The following is a 27,872-nucleotide window of genomic DNA, read 5'->3' as shown; positions in this document are numbered from 1 at the left end:
AATGGCAGAGGCTTGTGTAAAAGGTAAGTCTTTGAAGAACGATATTGGGGTTATTAAAGTGAGGGTGTATCTTCCAATCTGCATTTTTTTGAGATATATTGTATGTAAAGTGGATATCATGGCCTGAGGGGTGGTGTAAAAGGAAAACATGCCTAACATGGACTGGGTAGCCCTCTAATTGTTAGTTTCCATCTGGGGAGCATGAGCACACAGTAAAGTTCATGGCAATATCGGTGTCACAAATTATGCAGGGTTTCCACGCTGCATTCACAGGTGTGCACAAACAAGTGTGCAAAAACAGGCACACGTACGCTCAGTGCACACGCAAATGGCTCGGTGAAGACAGGCGCCTGTCAGAGCTGGAGAGATCAGCGTTTGTGCTTGATAATTAGAACATACACAGTCAGTGTAATTGCAGTGAGATGACACGCATATACAGTTAACCACTAGACAAGTTAATTAACAGAAAGACAAAGGTCTGACAGTACTAGTCGCCTTGGCGGTCAACTCGATACATTGACAGTGCTGTGTGCCATCGAGTCTGTCCGGGATGAAACACATCTTCCCCTGGAGGCTGTGAGCCATCAGCCCAGGGTTTCTTCTGTCTATCCAGTGTGTGTGTGTGTGTGTGTGTGTGTGGCTTTATAAGGTCCTGATGAGAGCTTGTCTCCATAGACACTCCCCCTGCCTGCCTGCTGTCCCAGTTTGGATGTTGTTACCTGGTGAACTTGTCAACAACAGTACCATTATCGTGGCTGAAAGTCCACAATGTACTGCACACCATCTACACTTTGTGTTCATCTTGATTCATTTCGTGTTACCTTTCCCCTGAATGAAGATGGATTCTTCAATAACGTTGCCTTATTTCTGCTTGATATTTTCACCCTTGCTTTCTGGTTTTGGCACCGCTTGTACATGATGCAATGTCTATGCAAGCTGCATAGTTTCTGTTTCACTAACTTTGTGTTTCTGACAATATAAAGTCCAGGTCTGTGGAAACACAGTTTGTGATGCCTTTACCAGATAACTGTTTTTCCTACTAATAATTTCAGATTTTTTTTTTATTCTTCTTGCCATAAATTAATCTCAGTCTTGGTTCTGTAGTGTTTGTTATTTTTCTGCAGACATAATTAAGCAGAGCCATGCAGCATCTTTACCTGTTTGAACCATTCCTCATTAGACTAGAAAGCCTCATCTGTTTTCAAAGACACTACAAAGAAAAAGTGCATTGATTCCAGAAGAGAGGAAGATGGAGAAGGAGGGCAAGAGGGTGAGTATGTGAGAAGAAGAGAAATGGGAAAAGATAGAGAGAGAGGGAGTGAAAACAAAATGGGAGGGGGGAGAGAAGGCATGATAATGAGCCCTACCTCTGACACATCCTCCTGTTTCTATGGAGACCAAGGAGCCAATCATGTGGCCTTGCTAAGGACTGTACTACTCAGAGCAGATAAGAGGGTGGAGAGAGGCGTACGCAGATGCTTCTGTGTTTATGAGAGGCAGTATGATCTCCCAGTACCTCTCCTGCAGGTTCTGTCCTTTTGCTTTTTATTTATTAGTTGCAGCCTCTCACTGCACTGGCACCAGAGAAGAATTATCCATCATCCCTCTTTAAAACAGGGGCTTCTCAGCAGTCCTTAACATACAGCTCCTTTAGGTTCTTGGCTCTGTGAAACCCCTCCACCCCTCCTCCTTCTCCTACTCCTCCTCCTCCTCCTGCTCTATCACCATCACCAGACCCCCCACTAGCTACCAGCCTCTTGGACGCTCCTTGTTACATCACACACACTGCTCTCTGGCAGCCCGTGTTTGTGACTGGGGAGGGAGAGGAAGGAGAGTGAATGTGAGTGAGCCAGTGTGCGCACGCCATCCCACCGTCGAGTCCCATTGACCAGTATACAGGATGGACAAACCAAGCGTGTGGCGCGCCGTGGTGAGCAGCACGGACCCCAGGCGAACACGAGATTCCGGGTCCCACTCGAGCAGACCGGGCTCCGCCATGGGTTACCGGCTCTACGACATGTGAGTAGCATGTTCGGCGTGAGTCCCGTCAGATGGGCAGACAGGCGGGCTTGCCTGCCTGGGCGGTGCTGGTGTAGTTCCCATTCATGGAGACAGCAGTGGAGTGGGTGGTGGTGGAAAACACAGTGTCTACCTCTTCAGTGCCTATGCTGAGTCACCTATGGCATCCAGACCTCTGTCCTCTCTTGTTTCCTTCCTGTTCTCTTAGTAAACAATGTGTCTAGCGAGGAGGGGCAATGTAGCGGTTTGTTTGTCTGAATGAGATGTTAAATTTCAGCCAGATGTAGTAATACCATGCGTTTTCATACAAATAGATGAAACCTGAGTGTTGTTTTATATTTGTAAGCACACCATTATGACTAAAATCACAACAGAGTCATGTGCACGATGGTTTTAGAGCCTCGGGCGGCTGGGAGAAAATGACTCATTTCTGGAGGACGCTTTGACAGCTCTTACTGGGCACATGAGTTCCTCGCAGCTTCTGCTGTATATTTGTGGGTGTGAGAGTGTGATTGGCATAATGCGTATGTGTGTGTGGCATTGCTAGAGTGTGTGTGTGTGTGTGTAAAATGCGGCTGGGTCTGAGCTGTTATTTTTGGGATGGCGATGAGTCCTACAGTGTTTGTGTGGAAAGCTTATGTCTCCACTCCAGTATATCGTGTTTCAGTTCTGCTCAGATGAAAATTAAATTTATGTTGGGGTTTATGTATTTGGTATAGTGCTGTGCAAGAATTTTCTGCACACGTTCTAACCTTGCCTGGCACTCAACACCTTCAGTATTTGGCTGAATAAGCACTCTTCTGCGTTGTTTCTCTGCAGAGGCACATTTAAGTTTGTTTCCTTTGCTGTAGTGTGTGTTGTCTGCATCAATTTGGACCCTCTCATGACATCACAGCCCCATGTGTGTGAACACTTGAATTTTTCACACATGTGTTTACCTGCTGGTGCATAACGGTGAGCTGAATTATCCTGTCGTGTCATGATCTAATACCATACACAGGGATCAGTCATCTTAATTGAGTATGAGACCTTCACGGGTCTCCACTGAGTCCTTCACAGGCCATCTGCCCCCGCCATTCACTGGCTTAAATCTCTGTCTTGTTTCCATGTGTACAGGACACATTAATGCATGAATGCATTCCTCAGATTCTCAAGTTCCTTTGGCATACCAGTAATTATAATTTTCTTACATGCTTTATTGTATCTTTGTCGTTGCATAATAGGCGATTGAACATCTCTGTCTGTCTGAGATAGTCGCAGATTCAGATCTCTTCCAGCTTTGGTCCAAAGAAGGCTTTAACCGCAGAAAGTCACATGACCGGGCTTTGGGGCAGAGCTCAGCAGAGTGATAGTGTGGTGCAAACAGATGACTTTGTGAAAACATTCGTTGTTGTCAGGGGGACAGGAGAGATGTGTCACAGATTGACACCAATGTGTTAGTTTGACTGTCTGTCAAACAGACTGAGGCTCACAATTTCTGTCCAACAGTCCTTTAATGAGGTGGGGTTGAATCTGTTGTAAATGTCATTTCAGCATTGCTGGCAGGCCCGAGCCCCTCTGGAATTCTAATGCTGTGCCTAAAACATTGGAAGACCGAGATATCCTGGGCTTAGTCAAACGCTTTCTTGGCCTTTAAGGATAATACATTTCACTACTCTGGCCTGAAGGGATGCAGAGGTTGCCTTAGGTAAAGATTTGTATTTTGTACAGTTTAGCACAGTGGAAGAAATGAGTATGCTCTGAAAATGGGTGCTCGGGAGCGCTTGAGGTGTTGAGTTCAACTGAGATGTTTAACAGTAAGTAATCAAACCAGTTATGTTAATGTGCTGCCATGAGTTCAGCCATTTGGCGAAGTGTTTAGGTAACTGATTGTCATACAGTTTAGTGATGCAGAACAATATAAAGCTGGACCACACAGCAGGGAGAGATACTGTATGTTCACGCTGCACATGTTGTATTTTGTGAAACCAGTACCGGTAAACACACACATCCCCTAATGTGTTTTTGTGTCTGCAGGTTACCATTAAAGCTGCCAAGCTCTGTTGTTCAGTAGCTGTTAACCTGGTCTGTACATGAAAAAAAGGAATAATCACTATCTAATAACACGCTAACTTTTGTAATTCAAGGTCATGAAAAATGTGCACTGCAGCTGAAATATGCACATCTTTTTTCAAAATCAAATGCTTTTTTGGGGGGCTTGCATAATGGCTTTCCTATGCTCAGCACACTGAAAATATAACATTGGATGGACAGCGTAGCTAAGAAACACCAACTTTGCCCTTCACTGAGATGATGCCGTTCATTCTCAGAGGGTATTCATGCCATAAAGCTGTTACAGCAGGAATGCCCATTTGCCATTATTGGCTGAGAGATTCTTATTGCAACGCTCCTGTTCAAGTGACGCCAGCGCTGATGAAAAATAGAGTGCGTCACCAGGGCTGTGAGGCACTGACAGCACATTCCTTCACTTTGAGCCTGAGCCTTTGACAGCAGAGTGTGCTACGTCTGCAGATGCCAATGCCAGCGTAACTCTGAATATGTCTGTTCTTAGGACAGCAGCTGTAGGATGCATGCTGCTCTTGCAAGACACAACAACTGCATACAATGCATCGTATTGCCAGCACGTGGGCTGGCACAGAGCATGCTGTCAGTTCATGTAGCATCAGTGAATGGGGGCATAATGTTACAGAGCTGGAAGTCAGTCTCTTGTTAAAGCTGGGATACATGCCTTGTGTATGTACAGGCCTGCCTTCACAATAACCCTTTGATTTTTCACTTGTCTGATAGCTACAGTGACTGCCATAAATGACTACAGTCATTCTGTAAAGTGGACATGATTATAGCCATTATAGCAGTGTCATTATTACTTCAGTCATTATAGCGAGGACCGTATAGCTTATTTATTGATCAGCTGTTTGATCTCATCCCAGTGGGTTTGAAAGATAGCAGGACATTCACACCTCAAGATTTCCTCTCCTGCTCCCATCGATAACGTTCTGACAGAACAGGCCAGAATAGAGCAGAACACAGTTGTACATAGAGTAGAACATAATAGATCATGGATAGTTGACAATAGGGTCAAGAATCAATGATCTATAGTTGACAATAGGGTCAAGAATCACCTCAGTGAGGTATTTTGACAATGCAGATGTAATGAGAGCTCAAACATGAGTTCAGTCTGTGAAGTCAAGCAGCATAGTGTACTATACTGTACCCTACTGCATTTTAGCTTTTGCCAAAATAGCACAAATTTGGCTTAGCCTGAGCTCAGTCAGCTCAAAGACCATCATTTACAACACTAAAACTGGACATCTGCAGCCTGGCACTGAGTTTTCTGTGGTTGAGTTTGCAGCTGGAGCTGTGTCAGCCATGTGTAAAGATTATCAAACCAGTGGGAGCTGCTGGGCTCTCACAGGCACATCTCAGTGAGTTAAAGTTTCCTCAGGGGAGTAGCTTGTCCCAATGCATCCGTGGTTTGAAACAGCCCATAATAAGCCCCTGCCTTTGCCAATGGCAACGTCAGAAGCGACAGCACAGAGAAGAGTTGGGTGCACCAGAAAAGGATGCATCTCAGGAACATTTTGTTCCTCTGGCAGAAATAAAAACAGATATGAGGATGTGTTTATCAGCAACATTGTTATATAATAGCCACCATACCAAGATATCACTGAGCATGGTATTTCACATATTGATTATTTCCATGGTTTCCTGTTTGCCATTTCATAAGAAAAAAAGCTTCAAAGCCATTTCTACTGAGTGCATTCCACATACTGACTCATGCTTATACAACATATTCTTTGTATATGTGTTTTTTGCTTTCATGACTCTGGAATTCCTATGCATGGTGTGCTTACTTCATACAAGACTAATCCTATCGAGGATGGTGAATCATAGCAATGTGTTAAAATTAGCTCAGTTATAAGTCCGTGTACATCATTCAACAGACCGTATCATTTGTATGGTTACTTAAGAAGATGCAACCATCTCCTCTGTTTCACAGTAGACTTGCTGTGTTGTACTTTTGTCAAGTACAGCCTGCTGTGTTGGACATGTGCATTCTGCTGGTGGTGTACCCTATTTGACTGGAAGGATGGCGCGCTTCATCAGTTCTGCTGCCCAGCCTGAGGTTATGAAAGGCCTTCAAGATAGCTGGCAGAGACTGAAGACCGTGGGATCCACCTCCAACCAGTCACAGGGAATTTTTTCCCCCTTTTTTTGTTCTCTTTTCCTTGTGTCAGTGCCTGTGCTTTCTGCTTTAATACGAAGCCAAAGCTGGAGGAGTGAGTCTGCTGTTGTTATGGATCTCTTCTCTCTTCACCCTTAGTGTATCATTCTCTCTCTCTTCCTGGTTTTGACTTCACACCCTCCTTCATCTTCACTTCTGTTCTGTCCTTTTTTCCTCTCCACCTATCTTGTGCATGACTGCTTTCAGGCTGGAGGCTAAACAGCTGTACTGTACAATCTGTGTGATGCGAGAGCTTGTGCTCGTGTAAACTGAGCTGTAACTTTCATGCAGAAATTTCTCCCCAGGGCACCCCTGTAAAATGATATGAAATGATATTATCTACCCTGTAGCGTAAATTCACATGCTAGTAAGAAACTCTTGGGCTTCTGTGCCTCCCTAATGGTATCTCACTACTGCCTGCACAAATTGTGTTTTTATTGCTAAAAGCAGACGAAGCATAACTACGAGAAGAGTTGAGGTTTTACAGTATAAATCACCATGGAAAATCATCCTAATGGTCAGTTTTAAAATGCATTTTCCAGGCAGCTGCCATGAACTATTTAATGATTTAAAAATGAATGTTGTTTTCTGTTCAGGCTGATGTCTGCCATTTACTGAATTCTTCTGAGATGTGGCGTGAATAAATAATAAAAGCCTTTCCATGCTGTATTGTGTTGATGTACTATGAGTGAATCAGCATGCCTCTCACACTCCCCCCGATCACATCAGCTTATTGGCACATAATATTTGAAAGCATGGAAGCTACTCCAATCTGCCACCAGGGGGTGAACTTTTCTAACACATCCTTTCAGGCTGTCCTTCACTCAGACATTATTAAGAGCTCATGGATTTGTAGGACAACACACATTTTACCTTGTGCCAGTACATGTTTGTTCTATCTTATGCTATCTCCATCTATCTTCTACGGTTCATTTTTGAATGAACTAGTTTGTCCAATCAGGTTCTTTGTGCGCAGGATGGCCTTCCTGCAAAAACAAAAAAATACGAGGTAAGGTATGACGTTTCACATCCTTGCCTCAGGTTTTTATTCTTACATTGTTTTTCCAACTGAGTAGGACTCCCTGTCCACTGCTTTTCATTCATCTTGCTGTTTTACCCATCCATCCATCCATTTTCTATACCGCTTATCCGTCAGGGTCGCGGGGGAGCTGGAGCCTATCCCAGCTGACTATGGGTGAGAGGCAGGGTACACCCTGGACTGGTCGCCAGTCAATTGCATGCTGTTTTACCCCTTCTCACATAATGTTGACCAGAGGATTTTCTGCAGCAGACCATCTTCTTTTGAGGTGCTTATTGACTGTACATCTCCAGCTTAAAGTGGATCATGGTGAAATCTTAAGGGCATCTTATCATTGACCGGACCAGTCGCAGGGAGGAGTGGGGTCTTTGCACTGCAATACTCAACATTAGCTCATATCAGTGTACTACAGCACGATGCCCATGATCTTTAGCATACTTTTTGCACAAAAACTCATGCTTTGGTTAGCTTTAGGTTGTGTATTTCATAACTGACCTTCACTTTGTCCTCTGCACTGACATTGATGTTTTACACTGACATCACAAATGTGCAAAAAGTGCATTGGAATTAATGGTGACTGGGTGAATCCTGGTAGCAATCTGAGGCACGTAGAACCATGTAGCTGTAAGCTGAGTCAGTCAGGCAGGTTTGCTGCACCCGCCTTCCTTCCATATTTTCTAAAGCTTTCCACTCTTAACTATTTTTAAAAAAAATGGTAGTGAGTAATTTGTCACTGGGTACACCGCACCCTTGTCAAACACTAAAAACTGCTGACGGCCTGCACATCACAGCCAGCAAAACTTCCATGTAGGTGAAGGCATGCACTGTGATAAGTGGGGAAAAAATGCGAAGTCCATGCACACAGACACAGACATCAGCTCACCACACATGCCAATGCATGCTATGTTGAGCAATCTGTCACCTGCAATCATATCCTGTTGTGCCTGTATACACTCTTCATCCTACAATATAAAATAATAGTCTGCCGTGTGTGCTTGAATCACAGCAGTCTGTGTTTTATGTCAGTTTGTGCTGCAGTAATTGCTCTTCTTTGCCTTTGACAGACTCTAGCTTCATCTTCACCCCCCCATATTCGAAACAGGGAACTAAGAGAGTTCTCCATGTAAATCACCACAATGAACAACAGCCCGAAAGTGCTTTTGGAAATAGTGAGAAAAATATTTGTTAAGTGCAGTCCCTTACCTATTAACCACTGCTGTAACTGTGGCGGGTTGATTTTATCTCCAGCATTAGCTTCTTTTGCTAAATACTGTCTGATAATTTGCTCTAATTGTGTCTTCACAGCCCAACAGTATCTTGTGAAACCACTAAAACTGAGTGCAGACATTTAAGCAGGAAGATAATCACACTTGTTATGTAGGGAGACCGTGAAATGTTAACTCGCTAAAAGCAAATATTTCACCATGGCCAATTCAGATGAAGAGCACGGATGTCAGTGTGTGGTCATTTTCTGTGAAGTGTGTGTGAATCAGGAGGACCGAATTGTGACATGAGGCTGATGAATAGTGTGTCGATTAATTAATTCCTTAGTATCCCTGCTGTTCACACAGGCTCTCAGTATAGCCTTTGTGCTTCTCTGGCCTTTCTATATCTCTGCTCAGGGAAACAGAAGAAGCCCACATTGTGCCAGGAGCTGTGTGAAAAGAGTTACGTGGTGATCACTTGTCACCCAAAACAGATCTAACTATACCAATTAGTGTGTTAATGTGTAAACATGCACACAAATTAATGCATGTTTATTTATTTGTGCATTTGTGTTTGCATATGTGACTCTTCTTGTTTGTGTAAATATGTGGTATTTGCAGGGTTTGTGTGTTTGTGTACGTGTGTGTGTGTGTGTGTGTGTGTGGACACTGACCGTAGCTGAATATTGATGAGAGGCCCTCCCACACCTCTTTCCCATGACTGCTGGGGCTGGGTGGCACTGCAGCGTGGCAGACACGGCATCTCAGGCAGAGAAAGAACAGGGCTGCGCTTGTGTTCAATTGTAAAACCCCCTCTGGCAAGAAAAGAGCAATGTTTTGATGTTTCTAAGTCTTATAGCTCTCCCATAAGCCCTGCAGCACATTTGAGCATGCTGCTAATGAAGACACACACTCCTTTGACCCAGGTTTAGTTCAGTTTAATTCAGTTTTCACCACATTCTCCCTGCCGTTGCACCATTCATATCTTAGACTTACATTTTGACTCAGTTCATGAATACTGAATATTTTCTCATCAGTGTGCAATAGTGTTTAAATGACCTTGATGAGTCAATTAATGCAACTTTTCCTTCCCTTTAATAGACACTGACAGAACATGAGAGAGCTTATGAAGCATGTGCATAAACTCATGTGGTCATACAATATTGAAGCAGCACCTCCCCGCTGAAGAGCTGACCAATCACAGACTGCTCTGCAAGGCTTCCATCTGAAGCTTCAGTAGTATGGTAGTGTTGCCCAGCAACCAGAATCGGCACATTTCTGGGAGGTCCTGTGTGGATGGCAGCAGCTGTAAGAGGAAGAGGGAGACAGAGAGAGCAAGAGGGAGATCAGGAGAAGGGGGACAGCGATAGGAGGAGAGTAGGGTCAGGATTGCAGTGGAGGAAGGAGAAAAGGAGGAGAAGGATGGCATGAGGCTGAAGAAGGAGTCACGCTGGGAGTGAGAGAAAAGACACAGTCTCTTGCTTCATTAGAAAGTTTGTTCTTGCGGCAGAGGAGGAGACAGAAGAGGAGGCCATTGATGATCCTTGTTGATTCTGTGCCTGTTCAAACAGGGATGAGCGAGTTTTGGAGGATTCCTCCTCATATCTTTGCTCCTACACATTCCAATACCCGTGCCTGCTGGAGCAGTGCAGAGCTTCGGCTGTAGCCATGACGTCTCAGAGGATCCTGGGCTGACGCACTGTGTTTAGGGACCAGCACAGAGGACAGATTGACTGACCTGGATAGGAGCTAAATAAAACAGAGCCAAAGCAACCAATATAGAGTTTATTTTGGGAGGTGGATCTCAAGCAGGAATACTGGATCCAAATCAATCCAATAGAGGGTTCCTAGAAGGCCTGGATTCCTTGGTTGGTGATGACTGAGACAGGTCCAGGAGTGATGTGGTTGTTCTAGGCGGGTTAAAATCACCCAGGCTGTCATCCAGTGGCCGTGGCGAGGCTGGAGCTCCAGCAGAGGACGGTTGCAACGTCCATGCCAGGGATTCATTGGCTGAAGAAATGAGCAGGGTCCTGCGATTGCGGTGCCATGGTGCCTTTTAATGTTATTGGATTCCGCTGCTAATGTGTCCTGTTGATTTTCTCAGCTGAGGATGTGGAAGTTCAAAGCATTTTGTCTGGATTACTGGCATGTGCTGTGTCTGCACCCTCACAATAACTTTTACAAGAGGTACGTTTAAAAATAGCTGCGTTCTGCAGTCATGTTTGTCTCGGATCGTTTCTTGTACTTCTTTCTTGTGTTGGACAACTCATAATTCAGTAATTCAAATCAGAATACTGTCTGCTTGTTGATGTGGTCCCCTGTGTTGAAATATTCACGATATTAAGCAAATAGGTATGTTTTAAAAAAGACTTTAGCATGGCTGATTAATAGAGAAACTGTTGTGGTGCTCAGCCTTGTATGCTGACTTACTTGCTGATTGAGGGAGACATTACTCAGGGGCGTGCGAGCTGGCTGAACCATTATCGATTTCTCAGAGCGCACCGGGTTACGGCTGTTATTTTGTAGAAGCACTTGGTTAAGTAACTTGGCACTTAGAATGATCATTTTGTGTCGGTTGTCTGTTCAGCGTTGGCACTGCTGAAAAGAAGGAGATGAGCCAGCTCTGACCAAATTCATTCTCTTTCCTGTCCCACTGGGATCTCTCCTCATTCACCTTTCACCTACTGCAGTATCTATGCATGATTATTGAGTCTAGCTTGCATCAAATTTGGCAAAGAAAAGATTTTTTTTTTAAATGATTCTATAATATGTTTGGGGATTTATTCTTCTTTCACCACAACATGTCAGCCATGTCATCAGATCTGATTTAATGTCTTTTGGTGACACGTCAAACCATAAATCACAGCAGTGAGTCAGAGGATGCGAGATATATTACAGCTTAAAGAGTTTCCTTTTCTGAAATGCAACATTTTAGAGGTTTTACCACTGATGTGTGTTTTTCCACTGCTTCCAGACATGTTAAAAAGGTGCACACTCCTCTCTTATGCTCTGTGTAAATTGCTCATCCCATCCCCCTGCTGCTGTGTTGAGACCACTAAAAAAAAAAGAAAAACCTGTCATGTCTTTGAGTGCCTATCACGACACAGATATTTTATGCTCCATATTACATGCATACACCCCAGTTGCTCAATCTGAGATGCACATTGATGTAGTTTGCATAAAGCTGCCAGTGTCTGTTGAAGATGTGAAGACAGACGATTAAATTTTTCACAGAAAAGGTGCTTTTCGTGTTTAAACTAAAAGTGCAGACCACCTAATTGAATGCGTCTGATGCACTGTAATCTCACATTTGCATTGCAGGCAGCGATTCCGGCTTCAGAAGATTTGATCAGAGTAGTTACCTTCTAATTCAGCATAATTTAGATCCTCATTGTACAGAAAAGATCTGCAGCATTTTTGGTCTACACCAGTAAGTTCTAACCAGCTGTGTTTGCTGAGGTTTCCTTCAGGCACATCCCGCCATGCAGATGTTTGATGTCTGAATCAGAAGCGAGCTGCAGTGAAGATCCAGTATCTGTGAAATTCAGGGGCACTCGCCTTCTGTCAGATTTCTATACGCTAATGTGTTCACACATGTATAAACACACGGGTCGTCATAAGCATTAGTATTCTGAAGGTGAGGATACAGTACGTCCATGATTCATTAATAATGCATCACCGGTTTAGCTGGCAGGCCTCCTTTGAATGTGGGCTTCAGGGATTCCCCAGCTGGAGGTGCTACCTCAGTACCAAATGCCTTTGGTATTATAGTCATATTTATTAGTCAGATTTCTGAATTTATGGTGTTATGTTCAGCATTTCATATCAAACTTCAAAAGGTGTGTGGTCTACTTAGTTCTAAATAATTAACAAAATCTTTCAAAACTACTGCTAATGGCTGATTTCAGCCTGTGACTCAGTGAGCTTTGGGGCTATTTAGGCTGATTGTTGATTTTTTTTTTTTTAATTTCCCGACACTGTGAATAACTCATTATGTGTCTAATCCTGCAGAGTTACTGGAATATCCCAGTCACTGGGCGTAACGTATTACATTGGTCAGGCTTCGGTGTAACATAGTCAGATTGTATCCGAGGACTGAGACTGTGTTGTGAAAGCAAGGTCAGTGTAGTAACTCAAAACAGCCTCTCCCCACTGCTGAACTGGGGTTCACCCTCCCTCCTGCATGGCCTTCCCATTGAGAACAGTGTGATTGTTGGACATGAGCCCAAGTATTACCATACACACATGTACTGAAAGCTCTCTCTCTCTCTCTCTCTCTCTCTCTTTCTCTCTCTGTGTGTCTTCCACTTCCACATAAACACAAGCGTACATCAAACAAACAACACAGGAACTGCCCATCACTGTTGGAGAGCACCAGATGAGTTTGAGATTGCATCGGACGGCACAAAAAGGAACAAAAAGCAAGGGGTGTCTGCAGAGAGGAGAAAGAGGACCGTTGTGTTGGGCGTTGTGGGTGGAGAGCTTTTGTTAAGAAGAGGGTTGATTTTCTTCTGCTATATGTACTGGGCCTTTACCTTACTTGGTCATCAGGCAGCTTGCTAGAGCAGCAACTCTAAGCCCAACATAAACTCGGGCTGGAGAGGAGAACTTCGAAAAGGCACAGACTAAGTAACTTTAGGAGCGAAAGAATGATTTTCTCTGTGGGTTTTCTATGGAAAGAGAAGGATGTGGGGTGTAATTTGTGGTCGGGAATAGACTGAGCACAGGCTGTACTTTTCGTGGCTCTTTTAAGGGGGAGTTGCTGCACTTTTGTGTTTTTTAAAACTTTGTCCACACTTCCTCTCAGCGCCATGTGCGTTTTTTTCGGGCATGTCTGATGCCTCTGGTGACGTCACTGCCATATGGAATGCGATGTGGAGGTACTGCATTTCCAGCCGAACTATAAGGTAGGAAACCCTGTGGCATCGACCACTGTGGATGGCAGCGGCCTGCAGTATAAATGGCGGTTGTCAGACTGACCGCAGCAGTCTGTGCAGATATTTCTGACATCCGAATGATTAAATAACATTCCTCTCCATATGCTCAAGCTTGGTGGTTTCCTTTCCAGAAGCATGAAAATATATTATCACTGGCACGTGTCTGAAAAAGGCAGGCAGTGAACAGTAAAAAAATATATATATATTTTCAAGGTCTTTCAGGGCACTGCTACTTTATCAAGGACGTTCCTTTGATAATACACTTAAGAATAATACGGTCATTCTTAAGCCTTATTATCACTTCCTAGTCCAAAAGTGCACAGCAGAAATGTCCCCTGACATTCAAATCTCTCTGAACGAAGACAAAAACCATCACAAAGTTTATTCTGTGTCAGATTTTCTGCCTCTTATTCAGTGGAGTCAGTAGTGATGGAATTGTGTGATAAATAGACAATTTCTGTCTTCCATTGTACCTTTCTGTTAAATTCAGCCTACGATTATGATCATGTAATCTGCAGGGAAACTCAAACTAAACTGCTTTTTTATTGTTGTTCCTGTTTTTGTTTTTTTTTTTTTTCATTTGTTTTATGTTCTTTTTTTTGTTTGTTTTTCTTGGATCAAATTTTTCATTCTCCTTACTGGCAGGCAAATCAAATGTACAATGAGGTCATTGTATGACTCAGTCACTCAAAGTGTAGCATTAAAAACATTTATGATGCCATTCTAGACATGTAAGTTTAAATCAGTCATTATTCCAATACACATTACAGATATGGAATACCAGTCTTGTCAGTGTTACTGGACTGGGTGTTTATCTGTCCATGTTGGTAACCTTTTTGTATTATGTATTTAGTTAGGCGTATGAAAACTATTTTGGGGTGGTTTGCACAGGCAAAAACGTTAGCTTACTGATACTGAGCTTGCATCTCTTCATATGAATGAAAACTTTGAATGTACTCTTCAATGCAGAACTATCTAAAAGACTCTTTCTGAAAAAGTTTTCTTTATTTCAGTTTTTAGAATTTTCCTGATAAATTAGAACACTGGAGGTGTTAGGACTGAAACTTTTCCTTTTCTAAATAAAAATTCAAAATTGGGATTCCAGGTTTGCAGATTGGACTGACAACACCTCCATACTCTGTGTTTATCTTTTTACATCACCCTTCTTGCCCACTTTGCTCGATGGAACATGAGGAAAGAAAAGAAAACAAGCTAACCTTTTGAATTAATGGAGGTAAACACCCTGAATGCTAATGCTAACCTGCCTAAATGTATGAAAGATTAAAGTAAGGAGGCGATTCATGATTGAAACAAGATTCCCGTTGCAGTGATACAGTAGACACTGGAGTACATCTGATCTGACTCTGGTTCTGTGTCAGAGAGTACAACCAGAGCATTACTTATTTAATATGTTGTATCTGGAGCGTGTCACTCGTACGTCCTCGTCCCATAGTGAATATCTATGGCATGGAATGGAGGAGGAAGTTCTGCAGAGTCTCGTCTGAATGAGCTGGGATGTTAAACACCTCTTGACAGAGCTGAACTTCTTCATAATAGGTATTGGCTCCAACAGGACTCAACTCTTGGGACATTAGCACAAATTGGTGTTGGCCAGAACTGGACATATTGACTCTGGACAGTATGTGATTCATCGTCATGAGGCAAGACCAAATGAGAGCAGGCACTGACCCTTTTGTTGGTCCCCTGCTTTGGTACACTGGTTTTATGACAAGTGAGGTCTTTTTTTGGAGGGGCGTTGAGAGGAACTTCTTGTAATGGAAAAACAGCAACTGGCCAAAGCAAGCTTGCAGTTCCACTGTGGTGAGAGAAAAACTTACTCTCAGGGTGGAAAAGCTTAGACGTGTCTAGGATGGAAGCTGTATTTCTGGTCAGAAATGTCTGGGTGATGTAGATGTGAAGATCCTGTTATGGTGGCTTCAGTTTGCAGTTAGTTGTAACACAAAACTCAGCTGGTTTTCTTGCTTTGTAGATTTGATGCTGAATAGATTAAATCCATGGTAATATTCCTCTTGTAATTATAGTTGTCATCTACAGAGAGTGGACCCCAGTCACACAAATTGGTGCCATGCAAAAATGTAGGTGCTGAATCAGCATATTTCTGTTCACCTGTTTGTAAATTGTGTCTTTGCACTCATGCTAGTCCAAATGCTTATTCAGTTCAAAATGGGTTTACAGTGAAACAATCTCTCAGCCCATTGCCATGGGCTGGCTTGCACAGTGGGGTGCATCATTATAGATTTTTTTTTTTTTTTTTATCAGTGCCCATGTCCAGAAAAAGAGCTTAATATGTTTTTGTGTTCTGGTTTACTTGACATCTGAAACACTTTATATGCTCAGGCTTTTTCTCATCTGTGCTTAGGTTGCAGGCAGTGTCCGCACACCACTGAATAATTTACACTTGTGTCTCTCCCCCAGAGGGACATCAGCATTGTGTGGGAGGATAATTTTCTTTATATTACCTTTTAAGAATAATTTTGTGTAATAGCTTGGCTACCTTGTTCACTGAAAGGACATTTTATTACGACAGTAATAAATGGACTACTGTGGTGAGGCCTACAGGGAAAGACTCTGTCTCCTCACCGCCCACCCTGCTGCTGCAGGGGTTGCAACATTATGGGGGAATATATTTGGGAACGTTGCCTCTGCTGCAGTATTACACTGCTCATGCTAAGCTGTGGAGCTTTTGAAATGCTAATCATCTGAGGAAGCCAGTTTGTTTACTCTAATGCTCAAGAATGCCATCCTCTAGAGAGGGAGGGCTGTTCATGTTCACGGTGTTTACTGAGGTGTCTGAAGAGGAAAATGCATACAGCACAAATAAAGATGCATATTTTGCAAAAAAGTGCTTATGCTTTCCTCTTTGTACACGTTGTATACGTGTGATTAAAGAAGGGCCCAGAACTTGTGTTGCCTCTGCTCTGCTCTGCTCTTTGTGATCAGTGGGGGACTGTGAAAGCTCAGAGGGAAATACAGGCGCTGTCCCTTTCTGTGGCGTTTTCACTGTTATTCTACTTTTGATGACATATTCCTTTGCTCCTCTTCACAGCGCCTGCCTGGAGAATAATGAGGGTGTGTGCTGCATTAACTTATGTAATGGTGAGCGTGTGGAGGGGTGGGATGGGGGTGGTGGGAGGGGGTGAAGGAGGAGGGGGGAGAAGCGAAGAGTGATGAGCTCATGCTGCTGCACTGCAGCTCTTCTATGCACACTCTGCACCTTGTGGTCTTTAAGCCATGTGCACACTCTTACACATGCACAGATGCATATATGCAATTTCAGGTTGTGTGCAATTCTCAGTTTGTTGATTGACATATGAATACATGTGCACGTTCCGACAGGGAAAAAGAAGAGGTCATTACTGAATTTACAACCAAATTTAGCGTTCTATTGCAAAATCTAAAGGCTGGCATGTGTATTTATAAGATTTTTATCGTTAATCTCTCTCAGTGCTGTTCTGTGAATGGGAATTACTGTGTGCATGCTGTCCTTTACCTGCACCACTGTAGGTATATGGAGCCGATGCTCAGCTGTGAATAATCTGAGCCTCCACAGCTCAGGTTCATAATTGCTACTAATCCACCATCTCTTTTCTGCGACAAAGCAGACCCTCATTATCCAGAGTGTGTTTTGATTTATGTCAGAAATGAGCGAGGTGGGGTAGGGTCAGAGTATGCAAGGAGGGGGGTGATGTCGATAATGGCATGACAGCACATTTACTCTATAAAACAGAGTGTTCCCTTTGGGGGCTTTCAACTCTGTCTGAGCCTGCAATGAATTTGTGAATAAATGGATAAAATACTGCTCTGGGCAGCAGGCTTAACATTAGAAGCTCATTGTCCAAGATTCTCAATGCTAATATCATAAGCACACAAATCATTTGTAGCACGACTGAGCGACAGGATGTAAATTGTCTGTTATTCTATTATTTAAGGCTGATTAAAAGCAGAATTTTACATTTTTTTCATCGACGTGAAATTAATTTTTTTGCACGCATTGCGTGGGCCTGTGACTTGTGAAATTAGCACATGTCCCTGCATGAGGGTGAAATAACTGTGGTGTCAGGGAGGCTGGATCTGTGGCTGGTAAACAGTCATTAAAGTTAAATGTTTATCCTGGCTGGGCTAATTGCTTTGAGCTGTAAATGCTGGCTTGTGTTTTAGCACGTACGCAGACATCTATGTCTTCTAACGTTACGGACAGTGCTGTTTTTTTATTTTTTGTCTGTCAGCCTTAGCCGTTGCCTTGACAACTAGCCTCAGGTCTGTGCACGTGCATGCAGTTGTGACAAATCGTGCTTTAAATCTACGAGGCACCGTCCACAGAGACACATCTAATGCATGCATCACTCAGGTTCCCATAGTCACATGACTTCGTTTTTTTTCTTCTGTGACATCATTCACTCTATGCAGATAATTTCGGTCTATATTCATTTTTTTTTTTATTTGAGACAGTGATGTACAGCAGCTGATTTATTATTATCACTCTTATTATTATTGTTGTCATTTTTTGATCATCATTGAATTGTCTCGATCATTTTTTTGTGCAAATGTGTCAAATATTTGCTGGTTGCAACTTTTTAAATCTAAGGTTTTTTGTCATTAGGATAGTAAATGAAAACGCTTTATAGACTAAATGATTAATTGATCAGTGGATAATCGATGATGAAAATAAACGTGAGTCGTAGCCCTACCAGAGTTAGCACAGATGGATGCTTTCAAAATAAGGTCAACTCAAAGCTGGTATTGAAGAATCATTTCTGACAAATTAATCTAAGGGATCAAACTTGTCTCCTCATGCAGACCTCGAACGTGTCTGCCTGCAGCTTAAATGAGCTCCCACGGGATCTGCAGACTTAAGTTCTTCTCCCTCACTATCTGTAACCCTGGCTCTAACTCCTTTCTCCATGCACATTTTCTCCCTTTGAAAACGGTAACCCTCCCACCGCTGCTCTACTTTACATCAACTTGTTTTGATGAAGACGAGTGGGAGTCTTTTGATCAGTCATATATCCCTAAATCCTACATCACTCTCAGTATGGCGTTGACTATACACTAGCACCACCTACTGGAAGGGAGACTTCAGGACAGAGGTCAGGCTTGTCGCTTTAGAAAACCTCCTGTGACCGCTTGATATTGGTCTTACGTTAATCTCCCTCCCACTGTGTGGATTGTCCATGGCTTTCACTGCATTTTCCTTAAAGTAACAGATAAAGTTATCCGCCAAAGTTGTCTCCCTCACTGTTAATGGCCAGTCATTCAACTCATTCTGCTGTTCTGTTGTGAGTAAGTCAAGGGCAGAAAGCTAAGTAATTAAACAATGGGAGACATTTTAAGTCAAATAAATGAGCAGTCCTGTGAGCCATCGGTGAGTGGAGAGAAGACAAATTAAGGCAGATGGGGGACGCTGCCTTGTCTGGAGTCCCACAGAGGCTGCTGAAGCCTTGTAGCCTGCTTCTCTGGCTTTTTTCCCAGATAGATGCTACAGAGATTTACTGGCAAGGTTTACTTAACTGTTCTGATATTATGTTAAGGGAGAGGGGAGGGGATGTCTTATTTTTGAGGAGAATGACTTTTAAATCGATGATACTTGTTCTAAATTATTCTTGGAAAATACACATAAGTATTACATAACGACAAGCGGTATCCGCCTTTATTTTGCCTAAATCACATGAGGCCACGAGACTGAATGTGCTCATTTTTGAGAATCTCTGCTCTTTTTGCTTGGTTACCACTAACATAGTTTTGTCAGTTATGGCAAACTGGACACTAAAGCATAGGATTCTGAAGAGGGGAATGTTTGGTTTGACAGTAATGCTTACAGATACAGTGATAATGATTTTTCACCTGTTTTGGACAGTCCACTGTCAAAGTCAATCCTTTATGCTTGCCAATGTAACTAAATGTGAATTATTTTCCGATTTCTCTTCAGATACAAAAGGATTGTGCAGTGACCTGTTATCTAACTACATTTTGGATTCTGCTCAGGCTGTCTGAGGATGTGTTCTGGTTGAGAGCTCAGATTTTCCCTTCGGCAACACCATGTGTCCTGAAGAGGGAGTGAGGGGGAAAAAAATACAATCAGTGACCTTGCAGAGCTGCAACACACACAGGCTCCGGACATGTCCCCACTGAACCACAGACATCAACAGAGCAGCTGAATAAACGACCACAGACCAGGGTAGAGGCATTTTGGAGGGGGAGGGAGGGGTGGCAGCTGCTGATGGTGGGAAGATAGACCAATGAAAGAAAGGGAGAGATTCAAAGAAAGAGTATGAGAGACACAGCTGAGTGAGGCTGATAAGTGAGGCAGGGGGAGGGCGCTCTCTACGAGGAGAGCCTCCTCTTCTCATTGACGTTTAGGGGAATGTGCTGATTAGTGGAGGGCACATCAGTCAGATGGAGGTTCCCAGCCTCCTGTGCTCCACAGAGCCTGCTGGTGTGTCCAGTAACCGCAGTCGCTTTACCTTTCTGTAAAGAGCCGTAGCACTTTGTCATCAAAGCCGGGACCTTGTTTCACACTGTACGGGGCCAACCAGGACACAGATGTGGGGAGGTAGGTGGGCTCTACTGTGAAGAGGGGTGTGTGTGTGTGTATGTGTGTTTGACTTGTGTGTGGCCTCCGCTATAAACATACATAGTCAGATGCTGCAGGTGTGTGGTGAGTCAGTGTATGTGAATGAGAGTGGTGCTGCAGAACATTAATTAGCAAAGGTTTCGATTATTTGTGTCGATCAAGCAAAAAGTCAGAACATTCTGTTTCTGTCTTCTCAAATGTTGGGATGTTCTGCTTTTCTCTGTTTTATGTCCTTGTCGGTTGAGTACCTCTGGTGTGTAGACGTTTGGTGGGATGTAACGAGCTTTGTGAAGGCGTCACCTTGAAATTGTGACGAGCATTTTTCACTGTTCTCTCCGTTCTCTGAAATGTATATGCTGAACAGTCATGCAGTTAATCTGAAAAAAATCAACAGATTAGTTGAAGATTGAAATAGTAATTAGTTGCAGACCTACATTAGAGATGAATAGGCTAAACGGCGAGATGAACATGTGAGCGTATAACTGTGTTTTGTTTGTTTTAGAGATGTGCTGGTGAACCAACGCTGCTGCTCTGTAGTCTTACATCACACTCACACTGATGCCAGGAGGGAGAGACAGTAATTTATTTTCTGTCTTGTGTGTCAAACACATCTTTATCGAGACGACTTGTGCATTTAAGCAAACGTGATCTGCCAGCTGCTGCATAAACAACAGAACTCCTACAGGTTGTGTTTTGGCCCTTTAGCCCTCAGCTACTCTCTGATTTAGGCCCCACGTCCAATCGCAGCATTTCTCAGACTCGCAGCGCATTCCTGCCGATTGTCCTTCTCATGTCAAGCATCCTGCTGACATCTTTTCAATGAAACCTACAGCAGGACCTCTGATGATCTGTTTTTCCCTCAATTGCTCATGAAGAGCTTGTGTGCGCTCTTGTGTCTACCCAGAACATGCTCTCATTAGACCTGTTAACTGACAGGATGGCTTAGCGAGGACATCATTAAAGCCTATTAGATGCACAGAGCGTGAGACGCCTTTTTCCCCTCATCATTCATGCTGTACATACTAATGGCCGACTCAGAATACAGAGCTGTACTGTACTCGGTGCATACGTGCTGCTTTCCCCCACTTTACACACTTTCTCACGTGAAAAACCCCCTCCTCCTTCCTTTCTGTCGTCCATTTTTCTGCCTTGTGTTTACACTCCATCAAGTCACATCCATTGTTATCTTGTTGCCCTGGTGCGGGACGTTGCTGAGTTACGTTTTGTGGTACAGCAAATAAAAGGTAAAATTCCCCTCTGGGATCATTAGGCACAGCGCAGCAGCTATGAGTCTCAGATGCTTTTTATTACACGGTATTCCTCAGCGTTTCATCATTAAAAGCAAAGTAATCACAAAAACTGGCTTTTCTGCATACGCTGCTCATTATTCTCTACTGTGTCCATGTAGGAGACAGTTAAAATAAGGTCTCCAAGCTGCTTGAACGTGATGCCGAGGAGCAAGCGTCTCCCAAAAGAGTCTTAACCTTGTACTGAACAGATGTTTTGCACTTTCACAGGAGGTCCAGCAGACAATAAAGTGAACCTGTCACACTCACACCGGACCTTTTCTGCGACTCAAAGCAGTGATAATGACCGAGCTCTTAGTGCTCAGTTCCAAACACGTGAACAGATTCTACAAGGAAGAGTATCTCATCCTGTTATCATGGTTGGTTTGAGGATGTTACTATCTTGCTGACTCACCATGTTCCTGACACTGCACCTCCCGGATGTCACTGTCATCTTTTTAGTGTGCTGCACAGTCTGTTGGTTAAAAGGTTAAAGTGAGGCAATTTACATTATTTACACAGCAGATTAGTTGAACAACTGGGACTGAAAAATATCTGGAAGGCTAATGTAGACCAACTGGATTACTTTCCTTCAGTATGTGACAATCTGCCTGCTAACAGAGAGGCCAGGGATCCAACTGCATTTAAAAAATCTGGATCCAGTATCTAATTAGCTTGTCAGATCTATAGGGCTCGAAAGGGCACGTGATCTCGCAATGTATTGTGTGCCAGGGCCGGCAGAAGTTTTTTTGTTTACATCACTTCGCGTTAGATATGGTGCTGCAAGAGACAGAGAGGATAGAAAAATGGACCGTACCGAGACAAGCAGGACCCTCTTCCAAAGGCTCGGTTCCTCGAAAAAAAAATGGTTTTAATAACTTTCTTTGTAAGGTGTAGGCTTGGTGTTTGTCACCATATGAGCAAGTAACAGGTGAGATTTTCCTGTGCCTGACATATCAGACATGTTAAGGATAAAAAGAAAGAAGCAGAGGAAGATTAACAGACATTCATTTTATTTTCAGATAACCACAGAAAATGAAAATACATGAAGAAGATACAGTGTACAGTCTGTTTTTTTTCCTTCCAATTCACTCACTCTGTGTCTCAATCACCAGCTGGTATATTCTTGTTTAATGACAATACTGGGAGACATATTACTTAAAGCACAGCACACAGCCACAATCTTGTCAATGAAGGAAAATTCCTCACCCTCAAGTGGAACCAGAAAGCTCGCTGGTATGGTGTGCTGAAGTATGTGATACTTGTTGCATACCGAACCCATAACTCTTTTCACATGGACCCTTAAGTGAGACATCTCCCGCGTCTCCTCCACAGATTTTGGGTCCATTTGAGCTTGTCCTCTTGTGAAGCCTGAGGTTTTCACCTCGGCACACATAAGTCCAACTTCATCCCCAATGTTAAATCCACGGTCTGCCAAAACCAAATCTCCCGGTAACAGTTTATTGAGGATGCCACACTGCTCGGTCAGGTGCTTGTCGCTTACACGTCCTCCACACCCTTTAGAAATGAATGAGACAGACCCCCGTGGGGTGATGCCTGTCAGGTACTTAACAGTGTGTTCCTGCTTGTAGTGGGAGTAGGTCTGTGATTGTGCTTTTAAATTTGAGAGCTTCTCAGTGCCAATCTCAAAGCAGTCGAGAATAACTGCAACCCGGCTGCCAAATGTCTCTACAAACTGTTGTGGCATTGAGTGTTGTAGACAATGTCTAGCAGGCCAGTGTACCAAAGGAGCCAGATGGAAATGCAGCACACTAATTGTCTCTCTAAATATTTCACACATTGTGGTGTGATTTATCTGGAAAAGGTATTCAAGATGCTGTTGAGGCAGATGCAGTCTCAACCTCATCAGAGTCAGGAGGAGCATTTGGAAAGGAGACAGTTTTCTGCCTGCCTTTGTTAGGCACGGAATAATGACAGTGTGCAAAGCCTGTAGTAAAGTCCAGTACGGTAGTCCAGTGTAGTGCTTCACCTTCTCGTCGTCCCCATTAAAGAACGCCTCGTCCATCATCGTTGCCGAGAGCTCTTTCTTTAAAGTCACGTTCTCCTCGAGCAAGCTGTTCATCTCAACACGGATGGACTTCATTTCACCATCCATACATCTACAAGTGACACATAGCTCATCCTGTAGTGGGGCTTGCTCCACGTCCGGCGGCTGTGTAGCCTCATCAGTTGATGGAGTTACATGTGTTGCTCCGTGTTGTTCTAACTTCTGTGGAGCTACTAATGCAGCCACATCTGGAGGTGTAGCAGTGGCACTGCTAACTGCCGCTAAACTCTTCATTCTCCGTAACCTCCGCTGAAATCTCTCGTTATCTGGAACTTTCACCTCCGTGTGTCCGAGATGTAACGAGGGAGCCCAGTCTGGATGAGTTTCATTCATTTCATAAGCAGGTTTCCCTAAAAAAAACAACCACACACGCCCTTTATTACTTTTTAAATGAGGTCAGTTATGATGAAATCTCAAAGTTAACCTCCTATGAATGAGGACTATTATAAACGCAAAATGAATCTCCGACGAGTGAAGGAAAGAGAGAGAGAGAGAGAGAGTCGGCTTTGCTTTTACTTTGTTTACTGCCTAACGCCAGCAGCCTACTAAAGCCTACGTGTGAAACAGCAAAACGCATGCTTTGAATCAAACTTACCGGTCTGAAAATGCCGTGAACACACCAGCATGTGTCGGGTGATTACGTTGAAAGTGATGTTTGGTCGTCTCACGGCTGCTACCCAGGCCATTCGGCGTCTCTTTGTTAGCTCGCGGATCCGAGGTCCCTGTCTCTGCTTCCACGTTGGAAATGAGAAAAATCTCAGCTCAACGTTTTTCTTACCGAAGCGATCATGTGAACGATTGTGGCATTTAACGACACAGCACGTTTGCACCATGTTTTAACTCGTTAAAACGAAACAACAGAACACGGGAGCGGCGTCACGCAGGCAGCCGATGTAAACACACTTTTCAGCCGCCCGCGAAGCCCACAATGCATTGCGGTTTTTCCACTCCGCCACGTCACACTTTAGAGCTCCATTAAGGGAGCAGATCTGTTGAGGTAAATGAACAGTTTTAGATTGTGTAAACTGAAAGCTGCAAAGCTTCTTGTATTAACATTGGTTAAAATAACTATCACAATCTTTGGCTTCTTCCCACTCCTTTTGAACATAAATAAGTGTTAAGTCTTGTTGTTTCATTGTTTTTTTTAATTCTTTTTCTTTTTTTGTTTATCTATGTTAAAAAAATAAACTTGTTAGAAGTCTTGAACCCACAGATGTTTATCGCCTGACTGCAGTTCCCCTCAGCTCTGCAGAGCTTTTTAGCATCTTTCAGCCTATGATTTTACGGCCCACAACTCAACTGTTTTGGTTCACTCTCACTGCTCCCATCAGCAGCCACAGTAGGCAGCTGCTTTCGGGAAGAAAAAGCTTTTAAAACCCCCTGCACACTACTTCCCTGCCACCAAAAGGCAGACAGACAAACAAGGTGACCAGCTGATGATTGTAGCAGAACTAAAAAGAGAGGAAACATTGGACTTACATTCTTCTAATGTTCAGACATGCGACGCTAATGCAGGTTTAATGTCTAAGATGTACAACTTGAATGTCGAGGTTCAAATTCACAGTGCATTTTAAGAGATATAACTGATACAAAATATAGACAAAAGTACCGGGACATCTGTCCATTACACCGAAAGGGACTTTAAAGAAACTGGATTCTGAATACATAGACAGCTTTGCAGCCATAACAGCTTCCACTCTTCTGGGAAGGCTTTCCACAAGATTTTGGAGTGTTTCTTTGGGAATTTTTTTCCCATCCACACAGTAGAGTTTTAGTGAGGTCAGGCACTGTTGTTGGATGAAAAGGCCTGGCTGGTAGTCATTCTGGTTCATCCCAAAGGTGTTGGATGGGGATGAGGTCAGGACTCTGTGTGGTCCAGTCAAGTTCTTCCACACCAAACTCATGTCTTTATGGACTTGGCTGTGTGCACTGGGGCACAGTCCTGCTGGAATAGAAAAGGGCCTTCAACAAACTGTTGCCACAAAGTTGGAAGCATAGCATTGTCCAAAATGTCTTGGTGTGCTGAAGCATTAAGCATCAACAAGTAAGGGGCCCAGCCCAACCCCTGAAAGACAGCTCCATAAAGAGGTGTGTCTGGATACTTTTATCTATATAGTGTATATTACATGCTTTATTTAGCTAAATGGGTATCTGAATGTTTTGTGACCGACCTCTTTGTTAATTTATATAAAAGGGAGAAAAGGTGAGGTTCAGGGAATATTCATTCAACTCTGCTCTTCATTGAAAGTGGATCAAAACTCAATCAAAAGACAACTGTCAGAGTCAAGTCTAGTTGCCTTCAACTACTGCAGGCCAAAAATAATATATTAAACACACCTCTATGGCTCCAAATCAATTTTTGTCACCCTGATGTAAACTCAAAACTACAGATGTGGGAATACCAGCGGCTCATAATCTGACTTCTCATTCCCACTGACAAAATCTTCCTTTTCCACAAAGGAAATTCTGTCAAGCCAATATATCCCAAAATGAAGAAATTCAAGGCCAAGTCAAAATTCAGACTTTAACCATACTGTAGGAGCAACTTGAGGAAGTGGACTCCACCAAAAGAGAAAACATTCTCACATGGCCTGTGTTGATCTTTACGTCAGTCATAGATTACCATGTGGGTGTGAGAAGAAAACTCTCTGCTGATACAACCTCCTGCTTTTGGAGGACACCTGAGTCTGTTAGGAAGTTCAGCAGATTAAAATGACAGAATTTGGCCGGTCCCTGTTCAATCAAAAGAAACCCAAAAATCAACAAGTTAAGACACATCATTCTTGTCGACTTTGTAGGATGCCAGAAAAAGGGAGGGAGAGAAACATCCTCTCTTCCCTCTCATATTTCCACATCCTAGTCCAAGCCCATTTATTTTGGAAGTGTGTACCATGGAAAACCAAGAATAAATCATGCTTTAGGGAAAAGACATTCAGTGCTTTTTGCATTGCTCACACCATCAACATCACTTTTGTTAAAACAGATGTTACAATTTGTGATATGATGATGAAAGAACAGTTTATTCTCCTGTGGGCTTAGAGAGCTGGGATGGTGGCCTCTAATAAGTAATTGAGGAGCCATAGATCGATGTGGCCTGTGCTTTTAGCCAATAAAACGGTAAGCTTTATGAAGCGTACATCAAACCTCCAAGGATACATCCAAGCTAGCAGACAGACTCACTCTATATTTGAAATCTGTTCCTCTGTATAGACCAGAATTTTTCTTTGTTTTCTGAGACTCGTCTGATCTGGGCTGGTGTGTTGTGAACTTTGTGTTAATGTTGATGTATGGCTGGCCGGCCCCTCCCTGGCTTGCCCCTGTAGGACTTGCGTTGTTATCGGCTTCCAATGTGTGCCAGAAACCGTCCAATAAGCTTTAGTTGCGTGTGAATTAAACGGAAGCCTAACGACATTAGCTGCTGTCAGGTAGTTTGTCCTAGAGATGGTGAATTAATCCACGTGTCCCTGTGCAACCCTCTTTTCTTGTAAATGCTTTGGCACTCTCTCAAGTGGACGTTATGGGAGGTATTGAGAGAATTGAAACCATAAACATGGTGCTGTGTAAACACCCCCCCCCCCCCCTTCCCCAAGGGATTTTTATCATGAATTTGATTCAGCTTGTTATTCTAAGAAGGTCTCTATCACTCTGTTAAGACAGGCCTCACATCCTACCCAGCCTGTCTGAATGGGGCATATGTTGAAATATAAGATCTGCTGACTTGCAACCACCAGGTCTTGTGGAAATGTGGTATGAATGGAACTTGCACGCTCAGGATATCTTGTTCCAGTGGAATATGTCAACCCGAACCGATTTCTCAGCACAAAAGTGTCCTCGACTTCCTTTTACGTTACAGAGCAAAACAAAAACATTGAGCTTGAGGATGACTGCTTTATCTCAGTGCTTTTGTTCTGTGATTCATTGCTTCCCGGTTGTCAATTCACTGACCAGTTGCTTTTTTTTTTGCTTTTTTTTAATTTCTAAACACTGCTTTTGGCTAACTTCCACCCTCTCAATACCTTAACATACATCCGTCGAAGACAAGCACACCAAGAGAGATGGAGCTCATTAATTATTTCTTTTTTAATTCTGCTTTCATTGTTGGTGGCGGCTTTCAACTGTGGCTTTTGATTAATATTTAAAAATAACTGATCAGGTTTTCATTGTGCCTGGGGAGACTTTCCTATCACTTGTAAACTGATCTTTAGAGTTTGTTCATTCTTTGATTACTTGGTCTGGATTGTTTTCATTTTAGATGTGCAGAGTTTTTGAAAAAACAAAACAAAAAAAAAAAACAAAACATACAGGATTTCCTTTGACACATGTGACCCTGACGCAGCAGTTTCACTCATCATTAGTCAAACCTTTTGTCTCTTAGGGAGTGAAAAAAGAGTCCTAAGTATTAATCCATTTCCATTTAGATTTATCTGTCAGGGCTATATGAATTATTTTTAGTTGTTTGACCTGTTTGTTCTCATTCTTTGCTACATTTAGGGGCTCCTCT

General features: G+C 43.1%; 2 protein-coding genes across 7 annotated transcripts in view; one reads left to right on the top strand and one right to left on the bottom strand.

Annotated features, from left to right (window-relative positions):
- The window catches only part of LOC124062733 (IQ motif and SEC7 domain-containing protein 1-like), an 87,089-nt gene that overhangs the window by 31,826 nt on the left and 27,391 nt on the right, over window positions 1-27,872 (top strand). The window contains exon 1 of one of the 6 annotated variants that reach the window (XM_046395632.1): window positions 10,545-10,675. The exons of 3 other annotated variants lie outside the window; for them this stretch is intronic. In XM_046395632.1, the coding sequence (XP_046251588.1) occupies window positions 10,599-10,675 (77 nt within the window). In that variant the 5' untranslated portion in view covers window positions 10,545-10,598. Of the gene's footprint in view, window positions 1-10,544; window positions 10,676-12,983; window positions 13,396-19,976; window positions 19,997-27,872 lie in introns of those variants that run through there. 2 more of the 6 variants (XM_046395633.1, XM_046395636.1) reach the window with 2 other exon arrangements.
- Window positions 22,333-24,289, bottom strand: LOC124062734. Its single transcript, XM_046395637.1, has 2 exons — window positions 23,967-24,289; window positions 22,333-23,721 (listed from the first exon to the last, which is right to left on the bottom strand). Exons 1-2 carry the CDS (start codon window positions 24,202-24,204, stop codon window positions 22,412-22,414), a joined length of 1,548 nt encoding a protein of 515 aa, XP_046251593.1. The 5' UTR covers window positions 24,205-24,289; the 3' UTR covers window positions 22,333-22,411.

Source organism: Scatophagus argus, chromosome 8, assembly GCF_020382885.2.
Source record: "Scatophagus argus isolate fScaArg1 chromosome 8, fScaArg1.pri, whole genome shotgun sequence".
Classification (NCBI taxonomy): Eukaryota; Metazoa; Chordata; class Actinopteri; family Scatophagidae; genus Scatophagus; species Scatophagus argus.
Note: the sequence above shows the minus strand (reverse complement) of the source record. Positions and strands in the feature narration are given on the sequence as shown.